Here is a 24,682-nt window from a genome sequence, read left to right as displayed (position 1 = left end):
AAAAAAAATCTACTCTGTAAGTGGTGGCAGGAGAAAACACATATAAAAGTTTAGGAAATGTGCAAGATTTCAGAGTCAGTGGATCCTTTTGGCAGAAGGGCTGAAGAGGAAGGAAGAGGGATGAAGTAAAATGACTGGCAAGGTTTAAGAAATGTGAAGAGTTACAGAAAAGCCACCCAGAACCATGAGTCAGGAGGTTCTGGGCAACTTTGCAGCAGCGAACCTGACACTGAGCCCTGCCTTGAATAGTTCTGACCATGATCAAAACTTGACCCACCACCATTACCTCAAAATCACCCCTTACAAGCCTTCCAAGTTTTCCTAACATCCAGCATTGCTTCACAATCATTTCTCAGGTTCCTAAACCATCCTTTGCAGAAACCAGGCTCATTATTCCCTAAAAACTGCTGACTCCATCATTATCCTGCCAGCAGACGAAGGCTCCACCACTGTGATACTTGACCGACAACAGTATGTAAGTGAGGGTCTACACCAGCTTTCTGATGCCTCTACAAATGGCATCTGCTGCAAAAATCCCATTCCTGTGATACAAACTGATCTACAATCTGCCTTTAAAACCCCAGGGCCCTCACAAGGACTAACACTGCAATCATATTGAACTACTTACACCAACCAAAACAAGCTTTAATGTTCTTCCAAAGATCCTCAAACCCAGTCACCCTGGCTGTTCCATATTTGTTGGCTTCAAAGCAGACACTAAACATACACTGAAGCACCAAAGAAACTGTATAGGCATGGGTATTCAAATACAAAGATATGTAAATCCTACGTAAGACAACAAGTGTCTGGTACAGTTGGTAGATCAGTTACTGCTGTTATGATGGCAGGTTATCAAGATTTAAGTGAGTTTGAATGTGGTGTTATAATTGGTGCATGAGCAATGGGACACAGCATCTCCGAGATAGCGATGAAGTGGAGATTTTGCAATATGACCATTTCACAAGTGTACCGTGAATATCAGGAATCCTGCAAAATATCAAATCTCTGACTTTGCTATGGCTGGAATAAGATCCTGCAAGAACAGGACCAACAACAACTGAAGACAATTGTTCGCCATGACAGAAGTGCAACTCTTCTGCAAATAGCTGCAGATTTCAGTGCTGGACCATCAACAAGCATCAGTATACGAACCGTTGAATGAAACATCATTGATAAGGGCTTTCAGAGCTTAAGGCCCATGCATGTATTCTTGATGACTGCACAACACAAAGCTTTATGCCTCACCTGGGACCATCAACACTGACATTGGACTGTTGATGACTGGAAACCTTGCCTGGTCGGACGAGTCTTGTTTCAAATTCTATTGAGTGGATGCATGTGTACACGTATGGAGACAGCCTCATGAATCCATGGACCATGCGTGTCAGCAGGGGAATGTTCAAGCTGGTGGAAGCTCTGTAATGGTGTGGGACATGTGCAGTTGGAGTGATATGGGGCTCCTGATATGTCAAGATATGACTGACAGGGGACATGTATGTAAGCACCCTGTCTGATCACCTGCATCCATTCATGTTAATTGTACATTCAGATGGACTTGGGCAATTCCACAATTCCAGCAAACAATGCAACACCCCACACGTCCAGAATTGCTACAGAGTGACTCCAGGAACACTCTTCTCTGAGTCTGAACACTTGTGCTGGCCACCAAACTCCCCAGACATGAACATTATTGAGCATGTCTGGGATGCCTTGCAATGTGCTGTTCAGAAGAGATCTCCACCCGCTCATACTCTTATGGATTTATGGACAGCCCTGCAGGATTCATGGTGTCAGTTACCTCCATCACTACTTTAGACATTAGTTGAGTCCATGCCACGTTGTGTTGCAGCACTTCTGCGTACTGGTGGGGGCCCTACATATTAGGCAGGTGTACCAGTTCCTTTGGCTCTTCAGTGTATATCACCTTAGTTGAGCAACACCTGGAATCTATAGTACAAAGACTCCCCTCCTATAATAAAGACACTGGCCATCACACATATTGCTTGGCACCATTGATGCCACCTCTCTCTATACCAATATTCCCCATGTACATTGTCTGTCTGCTGCTGAATATTACCAAAAACAGCACCCACCTGATTCCAAACCTATGAGTTCCTTCCTGCTCACATTAATCAACTTTATATCTGTGAACAACTACTTTAACTTTGGGGAGCAGACATACAAACAAATCAGGGGCATGCCCATGGGAACCATGATGGCTCCTTCCTATGCGAACCTTTTCAGGGGGCACTTGGAGGGGGTTTCTTGAAATCCATAATCCTTCAGCCACTTGTTTGGCTGAGGCACATTGGTGACATCTTTGACGTATGGACTTACAGTGAGTGTGACCCGTTAACCTTTTCAGAATCTCTACATACAGTCTCCCAATTAAATTTCATGTAATTCTATACCAAATACGTTGCTACTTTTCTTGATATTGACCTCATCCTCACCAAGGGTCAGCTACATACTTCTGTTCACATTAAACCTATTAACAAACAACAGTACTTACATTTTGACAGTTACCATCCTTTCCATATCAAATATTCCCTCCTATACAGTACTGGCATTTGAGGCAAATATATTTGTTCTGATGCAGATTCTCTACAGCAATACACCACCATTTTCACCACAGCCTTCTCTGGACATAATTACCCCACCAATCTTATTCAAAATCAGATTTCCTGGACCATCACATCCAATCCTGGTTATGCTGATTGCAAAAAACAACCCAGGAGTACATATCTTATCAGCAATAATCAGTCTTTCCTTCTCATCCTGTCTGGAGAATATCCCCTGACCAGGGTTCTGGATGAATTTTCCATAACCCATCCACTAAACCTCATCAGTCCTTTTCCTTCACCTCTCTTCCTTTTCCTTCAACCCTTCTTCCAGGAGGAGGAGCCACTGGCTCTGAAAGCTTGCAAACTTCTTTAACTTTTGTATGCGTTTTCTCCTGCTGCCACTTAGTAGGATTTTATCAGTCCAATTACATTATCTCTCTCTATCTGTTGTTTCATGGTGACTATTTTAACAAAGGTCCAAAATTATTATGTAAATATTTTTAAAAATTATGAAACTGAATAGAAAACTAGTATTTGCCTTTAGGAGGTGAAGTGTGTAGTGCTGCTGTGATGTGTATATCAAAGTAAAAGTGCAATACTGTACTAGCTTTCAGAACTAATAGTTCCTGCCTCAAGGAAAGAGGGATAGGTTGAGATAGTTTGAAAAGGAAGGGTAAATCATTCAGATTCCAGAATGAGAGGAACCCGGTCACTCTCATCCTAGTGTGTGAGTGACTTGACTCTCTTTTTTTAACCTTCCCCTACCTATTCCTCTCTCCTCTCCAAGGAAAGATCTACTAGATCTGAAAGCTGCAATAGTGTGTCACTATTATGTTTATCCACTGAAGAGACAAAACATTCTGACCACTGTCCACCTCGAGACTGAATGCACTTAGTTGTGTTGCAGGTAAGTGCTGCAGTACAGAAAAAAAATAAGGTGAGCAGAGATGAATGAGTAATTGTTTTAGTGAAGATATGGGCTGTAAATGGAGAACTCCACTGACATAAGCAGCTTTGATGAAGAACAAATTGTTATGGTCCAGTGCCAGGGAATGAACATCTCAGAAATTACAAAGCTGGTCAGCTGTTCATATGCTGCCATTGTGAGCATCTAGGGAAAGTGGTTGAAGGACAATGAAACCACAAATAGGTGACAAGGTGGCGTATGTTCATGCCTCATTACAGAATGTGGAGGTTGGAGGGCTGCCCACTCTGTGAAACAGGACAGGTGCTGATGTGTGGCAGATCTGATGACAGAATGCAATGCTGCTGTGGGCACAAGTGTTTTGCTGCATACTGTTCAATGCAAATTGTTTAACATAAGGCTCCCCATCTGTGATCCCTACATGATCCCCTGTTGACCCTATCATATCATCAATCGTGATTGTAGTGGATGAGAGATGATCAAGCTTGTACTGTAGATCAGTGCAAAAATACCAGCTCGTCAGAAACAATGGTTTACATGTTTCATCACATTGATGGTTGTGTTCAGACATGTCATCATAAAGGCAAACAGCAGCTTGAAACATACACCATGCTATGAATGCAGGCCAGTGGGGGCAGTATTATGATATGAAGGACATTCTGTAGGACCAAGGAAGTAATCAAAAGCAACATGAAAGCAGTGGACTGTGTGAACATTATTGCAGACCAGTTCATCAATCCTACATAGCACACTGTCATTTGAAAGAGGTATCTTGTCCATTTTTCACTGACTGTCTTCTCAAAGAAACAGTTCTGGTTGCTTTAAGAATGGAAGGTTTAATTAATGCTTCACCAGCAGTATGAGGTTTTTTTGTTTCTTGCTATCAAGAGAGAAATTTTGTATGATGCTTCAATGACTTTTTCATTTTCCTGCTGAGAGATCCCAGGAAATTCTAGTTTTATGTGATTTAAAAAATTTCATTTTGCAGCAAAAAACTCTTTTGATTTATTTTTCAATGCTGGATGAGCTGGGATTAGATGACATTCCAGATACACAGGCAGGAACAAGTTGCTACTGAGGACTTTATGACATACAACACAACTTGACAGTTGGACACTGTCTTTTTCAAATAAAACTGAATCCCTATGTAACACATTCTTCATTACACACTCTTCTTTTAGCAGACATTTTCTCATCAATATACAAAGCCAATAAAAGTAATATTTACTTCTACAGAGCACAACAGGTGTAATACTGAGTTAAGAATGCAGAGTATAGACCGAAGAACGTGCTGTGTCAGCAATAACTTGGTGACATCCAAAGCAAAGCTAGTGCTGCCAACTCTACAAAAAAAATGCACTCACTAACTGTAATAAGAATATAAATTTTTGACTTGCCTCACTGCACATTTCTGCTTTCTTCAGACCTGTCTGCTGATCCCCGCCCCCCCCCCCCCCCCCTCCGGGCCCCCCAAATCAATCTTTCATGCATCCTCCTTCCCCCAACCCACCCACCCTCTCGCCCCCAGGGAGGGGGATGGGGGCCCATCCTCCATGCTGTGAACCACTACACTAATGTAACTAATACCCTGAATTACACCATAAAGAAATAATGAAAAACAAAACAAAGGTAAACTATTGTTATTGTTTTTGTAGTTACCACTGTTCTATTTGCTATTTGTTATTGTTAAATTCCACACAACATACACACTTAGGTTAGAAAACATTTAATTAATGTTTAAGAATGTTTACTTGGATTTATGAGATCTAATGAATCCAAAATTGCTCAGTAAATAACTAAACAAAAGTTCTGCGTGTTCTTCCATTGCAATTCAAGGATGTAAATAAGCAATACAGAAAGAAAATCTGCCTTTATATTAGTTTCACCATTATATTAATACATGCTACAAAAATAAAAGATGATTTTACTTACAGGGTTCCAGATCACAGTCATTTCCAATAATATTTGTGGACAGTTTCCTTTAGCTCGTCCATGTAGTTTCTTGTCTTTTAGGGCATACCACTTTTTCTCCCCATTTCTTATCCTTAGGAGTGGGATTGCCACTTTTCCTAGGAATTCAACTTTATGATCCCTGTCTTCATCATATACAGTTACTTCCAGCACAGAGTTGATATCTTTCACATTGCTGAAAACAGAAGTTTCACATATAATGAAGCCAAAATGTGAAAGTCAAATGCACAGCTTGTAGGCTAAATACCAGAAAACTGGAATAGTTAGGGATTGGCCACAGTATACCTTAATAATTCTAATAATAATAATAATAATAATAATAATAATAATAATAAAATAAAAATAATTTCTGGATTTTAAAGGTGGATTTTTCTTTCTTGGTTTATGATGGTGAAGATCCTCGACAGAAACAGCAGGGAGAAATTAGAAATAAAAAATCATACATTGTAAATTAGTTTCAAGCCCCAAACTACAAACATAAACTGAAGGAGATCAAAGAAAGAAAAATAAATGCCATGAATTATACCTGTTAGGCATCAATACATTATTTAGAAGAAACAAATATTAAATGTATAAATAAATTTAAAGCCAGCTACTATCTGCTTTGGAGAAGGAAAACCAAGGAGGTAGCTATTACACAATACATCATACTCAGCAATCTCTCTCTCTCTCTCTTTCTTACTCAGATCCACTCCCTCCCCCCCCCCCCCTCCCCCCCCCCCCCCTTTTGGCACCAAACTCTTTCTGCTGCAATATCATTTATAACTACTGAAATCTATTTTAAGGAGCAAAGAGAAATATATATTTTGATAAAGAAAAGGTCTTGCTTTTATATTGCTTGTTGTATGGTGGTATGAAGTCATATATGGTAATCCCAGAGATACATATAAGTAACAATGTATAATTAAGGGGAGAGAGAGAGAGAGAGAGAGAGAGAGAGAGAGAGAGAGAGAAAACATGTAGCAATAGATCAGTACTTCGTATCAGAATCAGCACTACAAAGTGCCTCATCAAACAGGTAGCCAAGAGGGGTCTTCACCAGTAACATACAGTATCTTCCAGAGTGAATTTTCACTCTGCAACAGAGTATGCACTGATATGAAACTTCCTAGCAGATTAAAACTGTATGCTGGACTGATACTCAAACTTAGTACTTTTTCCTTTTGTGGGCAAGTGCTCTACCGAGTGAGCAACCCAATCATGGCTCACAACCTGTTCTCACAGGTTTACTTCCATAAGTGCTTCATCTCCTACCTTCCAAACTTCCACAAATGTTAGTGTTGCAAGTTTGTGGGAGAACTCCTGAGAAGTTTGGAAGGTAGGACACGAGGTGCTGGCAGAAGTGAACTGTGAGGGTGGGTTGTCATTTGTGCTTCGGTAGCTCAGTCGTTAGAGCACTTGATGATGAAAGGCAAAAGTCCCGAGTTTGAGTGTCAATCTGGCACACAGTTTTAGGCTGCCAGGAAGTTTCACTCAATATCTTGTTATAGGATGCTGTGGGATATACTTGTGGGGGCCACCGTACCTGTCTCACCTCTTGGCACACGTAGAGTATTCCCCAGTGCATTCAAGCTCTAGAAGTGGGAACTGGCTCTCCTACAAGAACTTTGCTCTCATTGTGTCTCCTGTCTTCATTTACGTTAGCTTCTTCAGTCTCTCATGATATTCTTCCTTCCCATTTCCTACTTATAGTCTGCAGTATCATGTTTACCCTGTCTTTCAGTTCTGTCTCCTTACATTGTGTTTATTTTTTCACAAACTTCATATGTAACTAATTACTGCTTTCTTATTTACACTGTTTCTTAGTCTTTTCATCTCTCCTCCATTATTCTCTAATTTGTGTAAATCTTTGTCTTCAGAATCTATTTGCTTGTTTTCCTCTTTTGAACAGAGCTTGCGTCTTTGATCTGTGGACAACCAACAGCTGAAATTTATCATAAATAGTGGTTTGGAATTTTAATCTTTGCCATAGTGTAATTGTATTATGAGGAAGGAAGTTGCCACTCACCATATAGCGGAGATGCTGAGTCACAGATAGGCACAATAAAAAGCTTTTCACACTTAAAGCTTTCGTCCAATGGCCTTTGTCAACAATAGACACACACATGCACACACACACACACACACACACACACACACACACACTCAAGCAAGCACAACTCACTCACATGACTGCAGTCTCAAGCAAATGAAACCACACTACGAGCAGCAGCACCAGTGAATGATGGGAGTGGCGACTGGGTGGGGGGTAAGGAGGAGGCTGGGGTGGGGAAGGGGAGGGATAGTATGGTGGGGGTGGAGGACAGTGAAGTGCTGCAAGTTGGGCAGCGGGCAGGGGATAGGTGGGGGGGGGGGGGGGGGGAGAAGGGGGGTGGGAGTAGCAGAAAAAGGGAGAAATAGAGAGAAATAAATAGTAAAGTAAAATAAATGAAGAGAAGGATTGGGTGTGGAGGTGGAATGATGGCTGTGTAGTGCTGGAATGGGAGCATGGGAGCAGGGAAGGGGCTGAATGGGTGAGGACAGCGACTAACAAACGTTGAGGCCAGGACGGTTACGGGAACGTAGGATGTATTGCAGGGAAAGTTCCCACCTGCACAATTCAGAAAAGCTGGTGTCGATGGGAAGGATCCATATGGCACAGGCTGTGAAGGAGTCATTGAAATGAAGGATATCAAGTTTGGCAGCATGTTCAGCAACAGGGTGGTCCAATTGTTTCTTGGCCACAGTTTGTCGGTGGCCATTCATGCAGACAGACAGCTTGTTGGTTGTCATGCCTACATAGAATGCAGCACAGTGGCTGCAGCTTAGCTTGTAGACCACGTGACTGGTTTCACAGGTTACCCTGATATCAGACTGGAGTAGGTGGTGGTGGGAGGATGTATGAGACAGGTCTTGCATCTAGGTCTATGACAGGGGTATGAGCCATGAGGTAAGGGATTGGGAGCAGGGATAGTGTAAGGATGGACGAGTATATTGTGTAGGTCCAGTGGATGGCGGAATACCACTGTGGGACGGGTGGGAAGGATAGTGGGCAGGACATTTCTCATTTCAGGGCATGACGAGAGGTAATCTAATTCAGCTGCTCCAGTCCTGCGTGGTACTGAGTTATGAGGGGAATGCTCCTCTGAGACCAGACGGTGGGGTTTGGGGAGGTGGTGGGAGACTGGAAACATAAGGCAGGGGAGATTTGTTTTTGTACAAGGTTGGGAGGATAATTACGGTCAGTGAAGACTTCAGTGAGACCCTCGGCATATTAAAAGAGGGACTGTTCATCACTGCAGATATGACAACCATGGGTGGCTAGGCTGTACAGAAGGGACATCTTAATATTGAATGGGTAGCAGCTGTCAAAGTGGAGGTATTGCTGGTGGTTAGTAGGTCTGATATGGACGGAGGTACTGATGTATCCATCTTTGAGGTGGAGGTCAACATCTAGGAAGGCGGTTTGTTGGGTTCAGTAGGACCAGGTGAAGCAAACTGAGGAGAAGTTGTTGAGGTTCTGTGGGAATGTGGATAGGGTGTCCTCACCTTCAAACCACGTAGCAAAGATGTCATAGATGAATCTGAACCAGGTGAGGGGTTTAGGATTCTGGGTGTTTAGGAAGAGTGGCTTCAGTGACCTGACACTGCAGTTGTGTGAGTTGCATTGCATGAGTGCATATGTGTGTCTATTGTTGACAAAGGCCATTGGCTGAAAGCTTCAAGTGTGAAAATCTTTTTGTTGTGCCTATCTGCGACTCAGCATCTCCGCTATATGGTGAAAGGCAACTTTCCTTCTCATAATAGTTACATTCCATCCTGGATTTTCAATTGTTTGATCCATAGTGTAATTGTTGTTTCATGTATCTTCTGATCTGATGTTTTTAATTGGTTCCTTCTCTTCAGTGTCTCTGTGTTACCATTAATCTTTATGTTACCCATTTTTGTCCTGACAAAGAATTTTTGTAAAAAAATTTGAGTTCAAACATGCAATGTGTCTGTTAGCCCAGATATATCAGTTCTTGTTTTGGTGAGTAGTAAGTAGATGCTTACTTCCTGTTAAAAATATTGTTCGCTTTATATCCATATATATTTATAAAAGGAGAATCACACTTATTCCATAAGCTATAAAAAGTTAATGAACAACAGAGAGGAAACCAGTAATAACTTTGGTTCCATACGTCATACACTGTCAGCCTATCATGTATAAGTGACTTTCTGAGGCCACAAATTTGTTATTAAATAGTCTATCAAAAGTAAAATGTAGTATCCTACCAAACCACAAAACAGCAAGCTAATTGTATTCATTTTAAAAACTGTAATAGATCACATGAACATAATGGAGGTTTCTCTCCTGATTCCAATGGCATGTTAACAAAATATGAAGCTGCAAGTATTGCTACATAGCCTTTGTCTTTCTCTGGAGCTTTAACAACAAATACTTACAATGTGAATATCTTCTGCCATGATGGTGACAGTGTCTTATACTCTGTCTGTGTCTGTAAACGAGCATTTACAAGTTCAAGTACACAGAATGGATCTGATTTTCCACCAAGATCTGCTGCTGCCAGACCTTGAGCCCTGAAAACTTTTACAGTCAAGTGACCAACATCACGTAGATTCTGCAAACTATTCACAAGAGCCTGTGAAAAAATAATGTTTATTAACTGTGAAATGTTTTTAGTAATCAATGTAAAACTAAGAAATACATCCTAGCGAGCATCCAGACATAATTTATAATGGAAAAATAAACTTTACATTCATAATATAATTTTATATGCCACGTTTAGCAATTTTTTCTATGTGACTGTTTTAAATTGCTCTGGACAGCAGAACCAAAAATTGACAAGAGCTAAACTAAAGTGGAAATGCTAAACTCAATTAAATCTCCCCTTACAAACAAAAAACTAGGAATACTGGTCTTAACTGGCACATCTATCAATGCAAAGATTATTATTATTATTTTAAGTATTAGTACCAGAAACAGCAGCTGAGTAGTGTAATTTTAGGAGCAGTGGTTTATCCCAGAGCAATTGCTCTGCTGACATAGTAATCTAAAAGTAATTCCTGTAATGATCAGTGTCAATAGATTACTGCTAACACTAGTTATGGGGAGTTGTTAGTACACTTTACAGAAGTTGACTCTTTCTATACCCTCAAAAGCTCTTATTCATAATCCAACTTCTATAACATGAAGTGCCAATGAATGAATGTAGTACATTTTTCAGCAGGTCAGATCTTCAAAACTCACAAGGCCATGGGACTTGAAACACACACACACACACACACACACACACACACACACACACACACACACACACACACGCACACCCGTGTGTGTGTGTGTGTGTGTGTGTGTGTGTGTGTGTGTGTGTGTGTGTGTGTGTGTGTGTGTTTTTAGCAATATTTGAAATTGGACTGAGAATTTCTTAACTGCAAGATGTTATCCTAAATGGAGAACCAACTGCTAACAGAAATGTGACACACAGTGGACATTTTCTGCAAGAACTGCAAGATATCCTGAAAACAGCAATGTGACATGTAATGCACCTTGAGGTAATTTAGGAAGGACATTATCTCATATACTAACAACTTGTTTGCTGATGGGTGGCCCAACTACCATCAGAGTTGATATAGGAGCTATCTACGGAAAATATTATGCATTCATTCATGGATGTTTTTCTGGATTTGCAATACAGGATATCGTGCTTTGCCAATGTTATATCTGATGTCTCATTTCTTGAGGTTCTTAAAAAGGTGAATTTTCACAGCTTCCATGACACTGCTGAAGAAAGAAGCCTGCACATAATTTTAGTTTCTTTCTATTTCGTAGCATTTTACACATTAGGAGTTGTTTTGAATCTTTGATATATTGTTCAGTAATAGTTTTGGTTTGCACAGATGTTGTTCTACCCTTTCTTATACTATTTTTGTTCTCTGTTGAATGATTTATGTCCAAGTTCTCGCACACACTTAAAATTTTTGGAGCTGTAAATCATCCTTAACCATTCCCAGGGACACTGCCATACACAGAAATGGAGTTCAAAATTGCCACGTGAGTTTCAAACCCTGAAAAATATGAAATTTGGGATCTAATGTGCAGACTTTATTTAGTGGACTGCATTGTAATGTGATTATTTTTCAATAGTTCATCACATACCTGAGAATATGTGACAAGCAATGGAATACCACCACACACATTGAGCTCCAAATAAAAATTCAAAACATCAACCCCAGTTCAAAGAATTATGGCAACCTTTTCTTGGGGCACAGAAGAACCGATCTATTTCTGCTTCAAGAACACACTACTAATAGTGGTGACTACTCCAGTTCATAAGAAAAGTGTCAGCCTATTCAGACAAAATTATGGAAAATGCTGTAGCAGGGAATTCTTTTACTGCACAACAATGTCTACTGACATCCAATACACAATGTACAGTAACTGTTCCAATCTCTTAGATGGGAAGCATTTTTTGTACTGTGATCAGTCACTTGTTTTCAAAGTTGGAAGAATACATAGATGGAAAAGGTGTTTTCTGCCAGTAATGAAGTTTAAATAAGAGCGATAAATTGATTGAGAGAACATGTGGAACATTTTCAGGCCACTGAAACAACAGAGAAAATACTATGGTTCAAAAAATGTATAGAAATCAGTTATGGTTATACAGAAAATCACTGAAGGTATATTACAAACTTAAATCAACCTAATAAAAATATAATGATCTAGAAATATTATCTGCTCTTGGATGTCTAATTTAAGCATTTATACAGTTTCTTGGTGAAAGGGCAAGCAGAAGAGTTATTTGCATATCTCATTTCCATTCCTCCTTTCTGCTCCTTACGCATTTGTGGTTCTTGATCTACTATTATTAATGTGAAGATATGTGAACAACATAAGATATTACAATATTTATTTAAGGGTTCCAGATAGTTATTTTGATTTACTTTGTAAACAGCATGTTACTGTTACAAGAAATATATCATTATAAACAATAAAATGGAATCAGTAATGGGAAAGAGATGTAATAATATCTGTACTCACATATCGATGATGCAACTTTTCTCTTTCCTTCGGATTTTCTTCATAAGTTGTAAGATCTGAGATTGTCTCAGATGCTGTTGTACCACTTATTGTCAACAACAGAAATATGGAACCAGCTCCATCCTCAAGCTCTTGCCAGATACGGTGAGTCTTTTCTCGTTCAAAGTTTGTTAAATCTATCATACATCTAAAACAAATACAATGGCATTTATGGCAAACTGTATTTATGTGAAACACTACATGCACAAGTAATAGAAAAAGAATAATACAATGTATTTTTTCCATCATAGCTTGATAATCATTTCAGTTTAGTTTCTGAAGCTTTCAAACTAATGAAAATAGTGTGTATTCTTACCTGCCCATAAAATCATCTTTAGAGCGATCTTTATCCCAAATTGTTATTTCTAATTCTTGTGACTGATCATCATACATATGCAGATCAAACTGTTCTAGCCAACTAGGATTAAGGCTTTTATAGACTACTTTGCTCTTATATTTCTCATTGCCAAGTCTGGAAAAGACAATACACAGATTTCAACATATGGCATTCTTTTGTAATTAACATTGGTTTTCCTTACTTTAAAATGTAGGAGACATAAAAAGTATCCGTCTAATACATGAATTTATAGAAACCTACAAAGCATTGTAATATGTTTCTGTAAGTATGACTGAGAGGTGTAACTGTGAAAATTACATCATAAAGTACTTGGAATTTGTGTACAAATATGAAAGTTTGAAAAAAATGCTTATTCTGTGTCATAAAATTGCTCCTTAAAATTAATTGATGTCATTTTTATTTTACCTTGTTGTAATACTTTGTTTACAAAGAACATTCTTGGTAACTGAAATCAATATTTTATTGTATGGACGTAATAAGTCAACACCATGTGAATGATTCAAGTCACTGCAAACGTAAAAATATTCCCCATGGACTAATTAGCTCTTGAAAACCTCAAGTAAAACAATCAAACAATAAAAAATCCAGGACGAATATGGTTTCAGTTGCCTGAGACTACAGTCGTATGAGTGAGTTGTCTTTGCATGAGAGAGAGAGAGAGAGAGAGAGAGAGAGAGAGAGAGAGAGAGAGAGATTGTGTGTGTGTGTGTGTGTGTGTGTGTGTGTGTGTGTGTCTGTGTGACAAGAGTGGATAATTGTATTTGTTTGCAGTTTTGTAATACATTACCAAAACATTATCATCATCTTATGAGGGGCATATTAGAATGCTGTTACAAATTTTGGGAATGGGTTTCTCACATTGAAACAAGAAAAATGATCCATGCAAACGTATGTTCAAAAAATCTTCCTTATGACCACTTAATGAAAGTACATTTTCAAGTTCTCAAGTCAGAAAGTTATAACAATAATTGTAAGTTCCTCCTCTTGTTACCATCAACATAACTTTGAAACATTTGAGGGTGGCTGAACATCATGGAACACTGCAGGCTAGATGTCAGCAGAGTTTAAGATTAATGTGAGGGCTGAAATTACAGATGACTTTCCGGCAGCACTAAGTATTCTCCCAGCACACATTACAGATATTGGCAACAAAGTGTTTCTTCAGAATACTCTTCACCATTCGCTACGGCACATGTCCCCACAAATCAAGGAAAGCATGTAATCCGTGCAAGGTGAGGCTACAAAGACGAGTAAGTCCCACTGTTAAAAATGCACTTGATATCTGCCAACCAAGATGGATATGAAGGGCAAGGGCCAGTTCCATTTCCTGTACATTCCTCCAACTCAATTCTTTCAGACACAAAGGAATTACAAACACTGGCTTTGAGTGGGCCTTGATTGAAATCAATGGGAAAATTCAAAATTTGTGTTGGATTGGGATTTGGACCTGGGTCTCCAGCTTACTAGGCAGATGATCTGATCCTGAGCGATCCAGACACAGTGGTTATTGCCCCTATATGGACTGCCCTAGCACACCTCCTGTCAGACCCAAATTCTCAACATGTCCAAAAGCACAGACACCACGTAATACCAGTTCTTTCAGTTGTTATGTATGAGCTACTCTAATTCAATTTGTTTATGCAGAAGATATTCCCAATGCAGAAACACTTAAACAACATATTATAGAAGCCCGTAAAAACCATTGAACATCATCAAGGGACAACAGTGGTGGATACAATAGGTGCTTGCCAGTATAAAAGCAAGCTTTGAACATTTTTTGTGAGTTTCTGTCTTTGTAAAGTGTTCTTTCATTAGTAAGATATGCTCAAAAATAAAAGATTTCCAGATAAATTTTTATATGGACTTTGCTGCTTCATTTGAGGATTCCACTCCTAATATCTGCAACAGTATTTCTGGTCCAACCTATGTATGTATAAAAACAACAAAAAAGGGATGTGTGTGGCCACGGGAGTGGGACAGTGAGAAGGAAATCATGAGAATGGACTAAGTGTTAGAGAGACAGTTAACCCCTGTGGAGTACAGAAGAGTTGTTGAGATGGATGTAAATGGCACAGGCACTGGAGGAGATGATGTACTTATTGGTTTTGTGACAAGCAGCATGTGTAGCAACCAGCTGGTGAGTTGGGCATTATCCACAGTTTGACCAGTTCCCATTAATGTGGGTAGACAGCTCGTGTTCTCATACCAACATAAGCCACTGCACAGTAAATGCAGCACTGCTGCTGTATGGCATGGCAGCTGTCACATGTAGCCCAGTCTTTAATTGGACAAGAAATGCCCGTGACTAGACTGCAGTGGGAGGTGATGGGTAAATGCATGGGGCAGGCCTTGCAGCTGTATTATTTACAGGGAAATAGCCCATGTGGTGCAGGATTTGGATTGTGATGGACTAGAATACTGCATGGTTTGAATGGGAAACAGCATACTATTTTGGGCAATGAATGTAGGATTTTGGGTAGGGTATCCTTCATATTTGGAGAGGGTGGGGGGTGGTCAAACACTTAGAAACTGATGTGGCTGAGTTTCGAAAGGCCAGAGGAATGCTGGAGAATAAGAGACCAAGAGACCATTATTTTGGTGGCTGGTTCACACTGGTTATAAATTTGCTGGTGTCATGGGAAGAAAATGATGTCCAAAGTTGCCAAGGCTCAAGGGAAGGGTCCTCTGGGTGTGAGATGGTGATACTGTTGGTGGCAGGCAAAGAAATTCTGTAATTGGTATGTTTGACAAGATAAACATTATGTGTGCATACATTATTTCATGTAAATGACCACAAATATTTTGTTCATGTCTTGGAAGATCAATTAAACTTCCTGGCCAATATTTACCTTCAGGCGGTGACATTCTCAGTACTGCTAGTAGTTTCTTGTACTTATATTAGTGTCTATTCTAGCTTTTGGTACTATTAGTTCTTTCTGTGAGGAGTAAGGAAGTGTAGGTTGTAGAAGGTTGGACTGGAGGAACATGTGACTTCATTCAACCTTTTAGGACTATTAGTTCTTTCTTTGGGGAATAAGGAAGTGTAGGTTGTAGAAGGTTGGACTGGTGGAAACTGTGTGCCAGACTGAGACTTGAACTCACGACTCCCAAGTTTGAGTCTCGGTCCAGCACACTGTTTTAATCTGCCAAGAAGCTTCATATCAGCGCACACTCCACTGCAGAGTGAAAAATCTCATTCTGGAAATATTCCCCAGGCTGTGGCTAAGCCATATCTCAGCAATATCCTTTCTTCCCGGAGTGCTAGTTATGCAAGGTTCGCAGAAGAGCTTCTGTGAGGTTTGGAAGATAGGAGACAAGGCAATGACAGAATTGAAGCTGTGAGGACGGGTCTTGAGTCGTGATTGGGTAGCTCAGGTGGTAGAGCACTTGCTTGCAGAAGGCAAAGGTCCCAAGTTCAAGTCTCAGTCTGGCACAAGGCTTTAATCTGCCAGGAAGATTCATCATATGGACCTGTCTGTTGGCCTGATGTTATGGAGTGTCACTGGGTTCGCAATGCAATCACCTCTTGTTCTGACAACTGGTAATTTGGACAGTAAATGCTACATCTGTGATATGATAAGGCCAGTGGCTGTGACCTATTTTTAATGTTTGACAGTGCCTTTCAACAAGATAACAGAAGATCACATGTTGCCTGTGCTGTCATGACCTATGCAATATAGATGGTCTTTGACTGTTGTTATGGCGAGGACATTCTGCAGATCTATTACCCATTGAAAACATCTGGTCACATGTTGTCGAGTGACTGGCATGGCACTGCTTACCATCTACTACTATTTATGAACTCTGGCACAGAGTTGAAGCAACGTGGAATGTTGTATCCATATCTATAACCAAGCCTAGTTCAACTGGATGCCCAGCCAGATTAGATCATTGTTTCTGCCAGAGGTGGCAGCCCTGTGTACTAAATTTCATGCCCTGTATTAAAAAGTCACATACAAATTTGATCGTATATTCTTCCTGCTGCACAGTGTGAGCACAATAAGTAAAATTTCATTACACACAAGAACCTTGTTTATCCAGAATAGGTGGGGCCAGATGTAATGTGTCTTACCAAAACTCCAGATAATCCATAAATATTCCAGTAACTGTAAAAACTCTAATATGTAATACTTATAGAGGAACTGTGGCTTATTCACCTCATGACTTACATTTGCAATCAAATTTGTTTGCGTGCAAGAGACACTTCAAAAATTTATAACATAGTTACAATGACTCTTACACTAATAAATAAACAGCACTAAAATAAATATCACTACAATGACATTTCTTGGGATATGTAACAAAATGTATCCAGCTCAAGTTTCCAGTTCATCCTGCATGAATTCACCTTCTGAGTTATAGCTTTTCAGTGTCAGTGCCTCTTAAAGCTTTCTTTTAAGTGGACCTAAATTCATCTGCATTAATTTTTTATCTTTGTAATTTGTTATAAATTTTCATTCCTATATACTGAAGTCCCTAGGTATAAAGTTTGAATCAGTGGGTGGGGAACATAAAATTTCTTTTCCTTCTTGTGTCACGAGAATGAACAAAATCATTTCCTTCAAATAATTCATGTCTGGCATACAAAAACATAATAAACTCATATATAGGGATGAAAGAGTAAATATTTTAAGTTTTCTTTTACGATTTTACAGTGCACGTATTTCAAATGACTTTTTTCTGTTTTTAGTATCTACACTATGTTTGTTGACAACAGTACCACACCTAATAATGGATTTAAAGTACTTACTGTAGTCTACTCACAATTGTTTACTGAAATAGTGTGTATATAAATTACTTTTGTTTCAAATTTGTGTGTGGCCTGAGAGCAACATGACTGCATAGGCGTTAAGCTGGAATTATTTCTGGTTGACATTCTAGGTAAAACAACAGTTTTTTTAACTGTATCACCAGGGTGTGGGATGTGGTGTTGAGTTTTCAGAGGATATTACTTCCTCAAATTCATTTTTGAAGTTTTCTGCAGTCACTGAATTCCCTGGAAAACTTCCATTCATCACTGAAAGCTGGCATAGGCCATGATGAGCTTCCTATCTTTATAATGAATCTTGGCTGGCTGTGAAGTCAGCTTCACCATTGGGTAGCTTGCCGTTTAGTTTAGCACTTTTTTGTCTAGGATTGTACCAGATATCAGAACATCATGTTCTCTTTTCTCACTGAATCCAGTGAATAATACTCCAGCCAGTGTTTCATTTATTGCTTTCTTTTTTGCACCACAGTTCTAAAAACTATCTTTAGTCATTGTTTTTAAGCTTAAGTCTTCATATTATTTTTGGTTCTTCTTCCATTGTGACACAGTTCATGTCCCTAGACCATACTCTGCAGCTATATTTTTTAGCAGCTTTCCCTTGTCTATTCTGTTTAGTGCTTCTAACTTTTTGTCCATCAAAACAATCACTTTCATTAAATCCTAATCCACACTAACCTAACCTTGGTAAAGGCAGTTTGAAGTATGGGACCAGCGACCTCTATGCAACCTGTGGTGCCAATGTAATAACTGTACTTATACCACACTGTACCAACTGCACACCACAAATGTTTGTCTTAATAAAAAGAAAAGGAAACAAAAAAGAACCCAGATAAAAGGCAGACTTAGAGTAACGAGAGCCAGATAGATGAGGTTCTTGTGTACGTGCTATCTTTCCTGGTGCTGCAGTTTAATGACCAGCTGTGTAATATGCAGTTTCTTTCATGTATCAGAAGAACTAAACATGGCAAGTTCTGAAAGCTAGAATACTTTTTTGTATTTTAATATTTGCCTGTCTGTAGAGCTAAGAAACTTGCCACCTGAAGATATGTGGTAAATACTGTGGCCAGTCACTTTGTCTGGTAATCTTATAGTTCTTTCAAGCGGATATTCTTGTTGATACAACTCAGATTTGTCATTTTTATGATTAAAGAGTGTGAAACATTCTAAATACATATTTTTTATGGTTACACATGTCGCATACTGTTTGTGTCAAAGCAAACTGTGGAAAACAAAACATGGGTGGTGACCACCAGAATAGAAGATCAGCAGGATACTACTTAGTGTATAGTTTATGTAAAGCAACAGCAGTTTCATCAGATAATCTCTGGAGCAGACAAATCACTGTATATGAGACTGTCCAAGAACTCTGTATCAAATCTGCATGCAGAACATGCAGAAGAATGTATTACATGGGGAATTCACAAAATAAGTAACACATATCATCCCACAGTAAGACCACTATGAAACAAGAGTGCTGCACTGTCAGAGGAGAGTGTGTGTTCTTGGTGTCCTACAAAAACAGTTCTGCTGCCCTGTGGATAACAGGGTGGATCACAATGTTGGAGTGAAATGGAGCGGCAGCTGTATGCATCCTCAAAAGTTGAAGTACATGAGACAATATGGTTCTCATTGACAAAGTGTCTAATGTGCACATTAAATTCTGGTGATGTATGGACCAAATGCAATGTTGTGTCCAGCCACAGTCAAATGGTACCAACAATCTGACCAAGGCCAGTATACAATACAGCAAACAGTCCAGATCTTGCACTATCAGATTTCCATCTTTTCAACAAGCTGAAAGAACGTCGTGACTTTTCATGCTTTCCCGATGGATCTGTTGCAAATATGCTTCTCGTGTTTGCCACCAGATTGTATTGTGCAACTGGCACAATATTTCATCGATGCAACTGCTTGACACCATCAGGTGGTGGTAGCTGCTGCTGTCACTGCTTCAAGGCTTGACATGAAAATCACATGGCGGTGTCAAAATTTATCATGCTGGCAGCATCCACTGAATGTCCACTGAAAAGAGACTTTTCAACAATGGGGACATTCACACTGTGGATCTCAAATGGCTTTGTGACTAAGGAGTGGATTTCTATCATCAAGGACTTGAATGATAGGTAGGACATTCCAACTGTTGTTTACAGAGATCTGCAAATAGTGTCATGTACCTGTGTCACTTTAAAGTGCAGTGCAAAATCTGATAAAAGTTGCTTGACCTGCCATGATAATGAGAAGCTCACTTTTTAAGTCCACTTGTATTTTGATAAAGGTAAGTATCTGACAAATGTTTCCCAAGTTATCTGTCTGCTTACATAAGCTTGAGCAGCATTTTTTTTAAAGAGATCTTAGATTATTATTCTCAAAGGAGATTACCTTCCTGCTAAAATATGGCTTGAGCTGCATCTAAGAAAATTGTTATGAATCTGAGATTTGGAGAAGCGTTGCCATAAAATATACATTATATTTGGTCAGGAAAATAACTAAAGATTTAATTAATGAAAGGTTACTCCAGTTGCTGACACACACTTCACCTAAATTGACAACTGTTTCAACTTTCACATCCAAACCATTTTCAGATCCACTTGGAAACAGCCTAGATGTAGAATCTAGTTGTAGAATTTTGGAACACATATTATGTTTGAGTATAATGACTTTTCTGGAGACTACAAATCTACTCTGTAGGAATCAGCATGGGTTTCAAAAAAGATGGTCGTGTGAAACCCAGCTTGCGCTATTCGTCCAGAAGACTCAGAGAGCCATAGACACGGGTTCACAGGTAGATGCCGTGTTTCTTGACTTCTGCAAGGTGTTCGATACAGTTCCCCACAGTCATTTAATGAACAAAGTAAGAGCATATGGACTATCAGACCAATTGTGAGATTGGATTGAACAGTTCCTAGATAACAGAACGCAGCATGTCATTCTCAATGGAGAGAAGTCTTCCGAAGTAAGAGTGATTTCAGGTGTGCCGCAGGGGAGTGTCATAGGACCGTTGCTATTCACAATATACATAAATGACCTTGTGGATGACATCAGAAGTTCACTGAGGCTTTTTGCAGATGATGCTGTGGTGTATCGAGAGGTTGTAACAATGGAAAATTGTACTGAAATGCAGGAGGATCTGCAGCGAATTGACGCATAGTGCAGGGAATGGCAATTGAATCTCAATGTAGACAAGTCTAATGTGCTGCGAATACATAGAAAGATAGATCCCTTATCATTTAGCTACAAAATAGCAGGTCAACAACTGGAAGCAGTTAATTCCATAAATTGTCTGGGAGTATGCATTAGGAGTGATTCAAAATGGAATGATCATATAAAGTTGATCGTTGGTAAAGCAGATGCCAGACTGAGATTCATTGGAAGAATCCTAAGGAAATGCAATCCGAAAACAAAGGAAGTAGGTTACAGTACGCTTGTTCGCCCACGGCTTGAATACTGCTCAACAGTGTGGGATCCGTGTGAGATGGGGTTGATAGAGGAGATAGAGCAGATCCAATGGAGAGCAGTGCGCTTCATTACAGGATCATTTAGTAATTGCGAAAGCGTTACGGAGATGATAGATAAACTCCAGTGGAAGACTCTGCAAGAGAGATGCTCAGTAGCTCGGTACGGGCTTTTGTTAAAGTTTTGAGAACATACCTTCACCATAGAGTCAAGCAGTATATTGCTCCCTCCTACGTATATCTCGTGAAGAGACCATGAGGATAAAATCAGAGAGATTAGAGCCCACACAGAAGCATACCGACAATCCTTCTTTTCACGAACAATACGAGACTGGAATAGAAAGGAGAACCGATAGAGGTACTCATGGTTCCCTCCGCCACACACCATCTGGTGGCTTGCGGAGTACGGATGTAGATGTAGATGTAGATGTGAAGGTGAAACCAGATGTGGATATCAGCAACTAAAGCAGCGATTCATTGACTGAATATACAGATTCAGAACAACAGTACTGTCTGATCAGTGAGAAACTAATAACTCAAGATTTAAGCTTCAGTGAGTTTTTCAAGGTGATTATTTCGTGTGAAAATAACGCTAACCATTTGCTCGCAGATGTGTATCTTTATGCACTGATTCAAACTACAGTTAATATTCAGACAATCGAAACTCCAGGTAGGAATATCAACAATGTAGGAAAAAACAGATTGCTACTTACCATAAAGATGACTTGTTAAGTTGCAGACAGGTACAATTAAGAGAGAATTACACACAAGCTTAAAGCCACAGCCTTCATCAGAAAATGAGAAACACACACGATTCATTCACACAAGCAAGCACACCTCACCCAAATCTGGCAGCTCGGGCCAAAATGTGGCTATCATATGGGATGGAAGCAGCAATCTGGAGGGGAAGGGTAAGTGGAAGGGGAAAGGGAAGGGGAAGGGGTAGCAATGTATGGGAGGGGGGGGGGGGGGCACTGTCTGGTGGAGTGTGCAGGATTATAATACCATGTGCAGCATCTGGAGGTTGTGGGGCAGGAAGGTGAGGAAAGCGGAGCCAAAAGGAGAGGAGCAGGAAAAGATGGGCAAGTGCATTGGCAGTGGGTGGTGAACAAAGAGGGTGGGAAACAAGAATGGGGAGGAAGTGGTAAGACAGAGAGGGTGGAAACTATTGGATGGAGGGTGTGGGGTTAGTGTGTTACTGTAGGTTGAGGCTGGGATAATCATGAAAGCTGAGAGTGTGCTGTAAGGATAACTCCCATCTGTGCAGTTCAGAAAAGCTGATGGTGGAGGGGAGTATCCAGGTAGATCAGGTAGTTAAGCAGACATTGAAATCATGCATATTATGTTCAGCTGCATATTGTGCCACAGGGTAGTCTACTTTGCTTTTGGCCACATTTTGGAGGTGGTCATTCATGCTGGTGCATTGCTAGTTGACAGTCATAGCAATACAAAAGGATGTGCAATTATTGCAGCAAAGTTGGTAAATGACGTGGCTGCTTTCACAGGTGGTTTAGCCTCTGATCGTGTAGAATAAACCTGTGACAGGACTGGAATATGAAGTAGTGGTGGGTGTATCAGGCAGATCTTGCATCTGGGTCTTCCAAAGGGATATGATTGTTATGGCAAGGGGTTGGGATTGGGAGTGGCATAGGCATGGACTATGATGTTGTGGAGATTGGGTGGGCAATGGAACACCACTTTAGGAGGGGTGGGAAGGATCTTGGGTAGGATGTCCCTCATTTCAGGGCATGTTGATAGGTAATCAAAGCCCTGGTAAAGGATGTAGTTCAGCTGTTCCAGTCCGGGGTGGTATTGGTTATTACATCCCTTGCTCTCCATCACCTGGAGGAGCATTCCAGACACCACCCCCATGAGTTATCCAACCTGCTGATATCCTACTGCCACCTCGAGGCACTAATATCCCATCCTACCCACAGTGTTCCTCCTTGTCCATCCCTCATAGCACCAAAACCTGGCCTAGCTGACATTTTCAACTTTATACATCCCCTTAAACTTCCTACCAACACTTCACCAAATCTAGAGCCAAAACTTTCCCATAACATTGCTGTTAATCTTCCTATCAAAACCCTTAGCTCCACAGAAGTTTTAGTCCTATGCAAGGGCTTCACCTTTAGCCCTACACCCAAACTTAACCATGCTGGACTTGTCAAAGACCTACTCTCCTTCCTCCAATCCCTGCAATGGAAACACTTATTTGCCACTAATCCCTCCAACCAAAACCAACCTTATAGCAAGTCAAAACTACCTCTTTCAGTTCATACCATCGTCCAGCCTTGATCCCCCCATGTAAGTACACACTGGTCTCTCTCCAGGAATTCCTTACCTCCAACTTAGTATTGCCATCCTTCCACAGGCCCCTTCCTCAAAACACCAACCTTTCAGCAGAAGAAAGAATAGCCATACACAACCTTAAAACAGATCCTCGCCCAATCATCCTACATGCAGACAAAGGCTCCACCACCATTGCTATGAACCACAGTTACTACCTGGTGGAAGGCCTCACTCAATTATCTGACTCCTCCACCTACAAACTCTGCCGGAGTGATCCCATTCCAGAAGTCCAACACAATCTCTAATACCTGCTTAAAGCCTTAGGCCCTTCCCAGAACCTCTCCCCTGAATCTATTTCCATCCTCGCCCTTATGATACCCAGCACACCCCAACAACCACAAACCCTACTGTGGCTGATTATTGTGATCCCACTGAAAGAATTTGAGCCCTCATTGACCCACATCTCCAACCAATTGCCTGTAATGTAGCCTCCCACGTCACTATTGATGCCACCTCCCTATACACCAATATCCCTGATGCCCATGGTCTTACCACTCTTGAACACTACCTTCCCCCACGTCCTTCAAACTCCAGACCCATTACCTCATACACCTTACTAACTTTATCCTTACCCACAATTACTTCTCATTTGAAGAGAAGATATACAAACAAATCTGGGGCATAGCTGTGGGCCCCCGCATGGCACTCTCCTGTGCCAACGTGTTTATGGGCATCTAGGGAGACCTTCCTAGCCTTCCAAAATGACAAATCCCTAGTCTGGTTCAAGTTATACCCAACATGCCACTTTCCTAGATGTTGACCTCCTCTTTGATGGCTCCATCTGCAACTCTGTCCACAGTCAGCCCACCAATCACCAACAGTACCTGCATTTAGACAACTGTCATACCTTTCACACCAAAAATCCCTCCCACACAGCCTGGTCACTGAGAATGGCATATCTGCAGTGACAATAACTCCCATGCCCAGTATGTTGAGGGTCTCACCAAGACCTTCACAGACATACACTATCCCTGAGACCTAGTCCGCAAACATATCTCCCATGCCATTTCCACACACATCCCCAATCCTCTCACCATCCCCAAGACACAGTCTCAAAGGAGAGCCCCCTATGTCATCCATTGCCACCCTGGACAGGAACAACTAAACCATATTCTTCATCAGGGCTTTACCTGAGATCCTTCCCACTCCTCTTCAAGTGGTGTTTCATCACCTATCCAACCTCCACAACATCCTAGTTCATCCCTATGCCAGTCCTAATCCCAACTCCGTGC

At 40.5% G+C, this 24,682-nt stretch overlaps 1 protein-coding gene across 3 annotated transcripts in view; it reads right to left on the bottom strand.

Annotated features, from left to right (window-relative positions):
• LOC124615739 (multiple C2 and transmembrane domain-containing protein) overlaps positions 1–24,682 on the bottom strand; it is a 1,088,825-nt gene that overhangs the window by 62,904 nt on the left and 1,001,239 nt on the right. For all 3 annotated transcript variants that reach the window (XM_047143819.1, XM_047143821.1, XM_047143820.1), the window contains 4 exons: positions 12,837–12,992; positions 12,482–12,668; positions 9,886–10,082; positions 5,422–5,635 (listed from right to left, as the gene is read on the bottom strand). In XM_047143819.1, the coding sequence (XP_046999775.1) occupies positions 5,422–5,635; positions 9,886–10,082; positions 12,482–12,668; positions 12,837–12,992 (754 nt within the window). The remainder of the gene's footprint in view (positions 1–5,421; positions 5,636–9,885; positions 10,083–12,481; positions 12,669–12,836; positions 12,993–24,682) is intronic.

Source organism: Schistocerca americana, chromosome 5 (genome assembly GCF_021461395.2).
Source record: "Schistocerca americana isolate TAMUIC-IGC-003095 chromosome 5, iqSchAmer2.1, whole genome shotgun sequence".
NCBI lineage: Eukaryota > Metazoa > Arthropoda > Insecta > Orthoptera > Acrididae > Schistocerca > Schistocerca americana.
The sequence above is the reverse complement of the archived record's forward strand: the minus strand, read 5'-3'. Positions and strand labels throughout refer to the sequence as shown.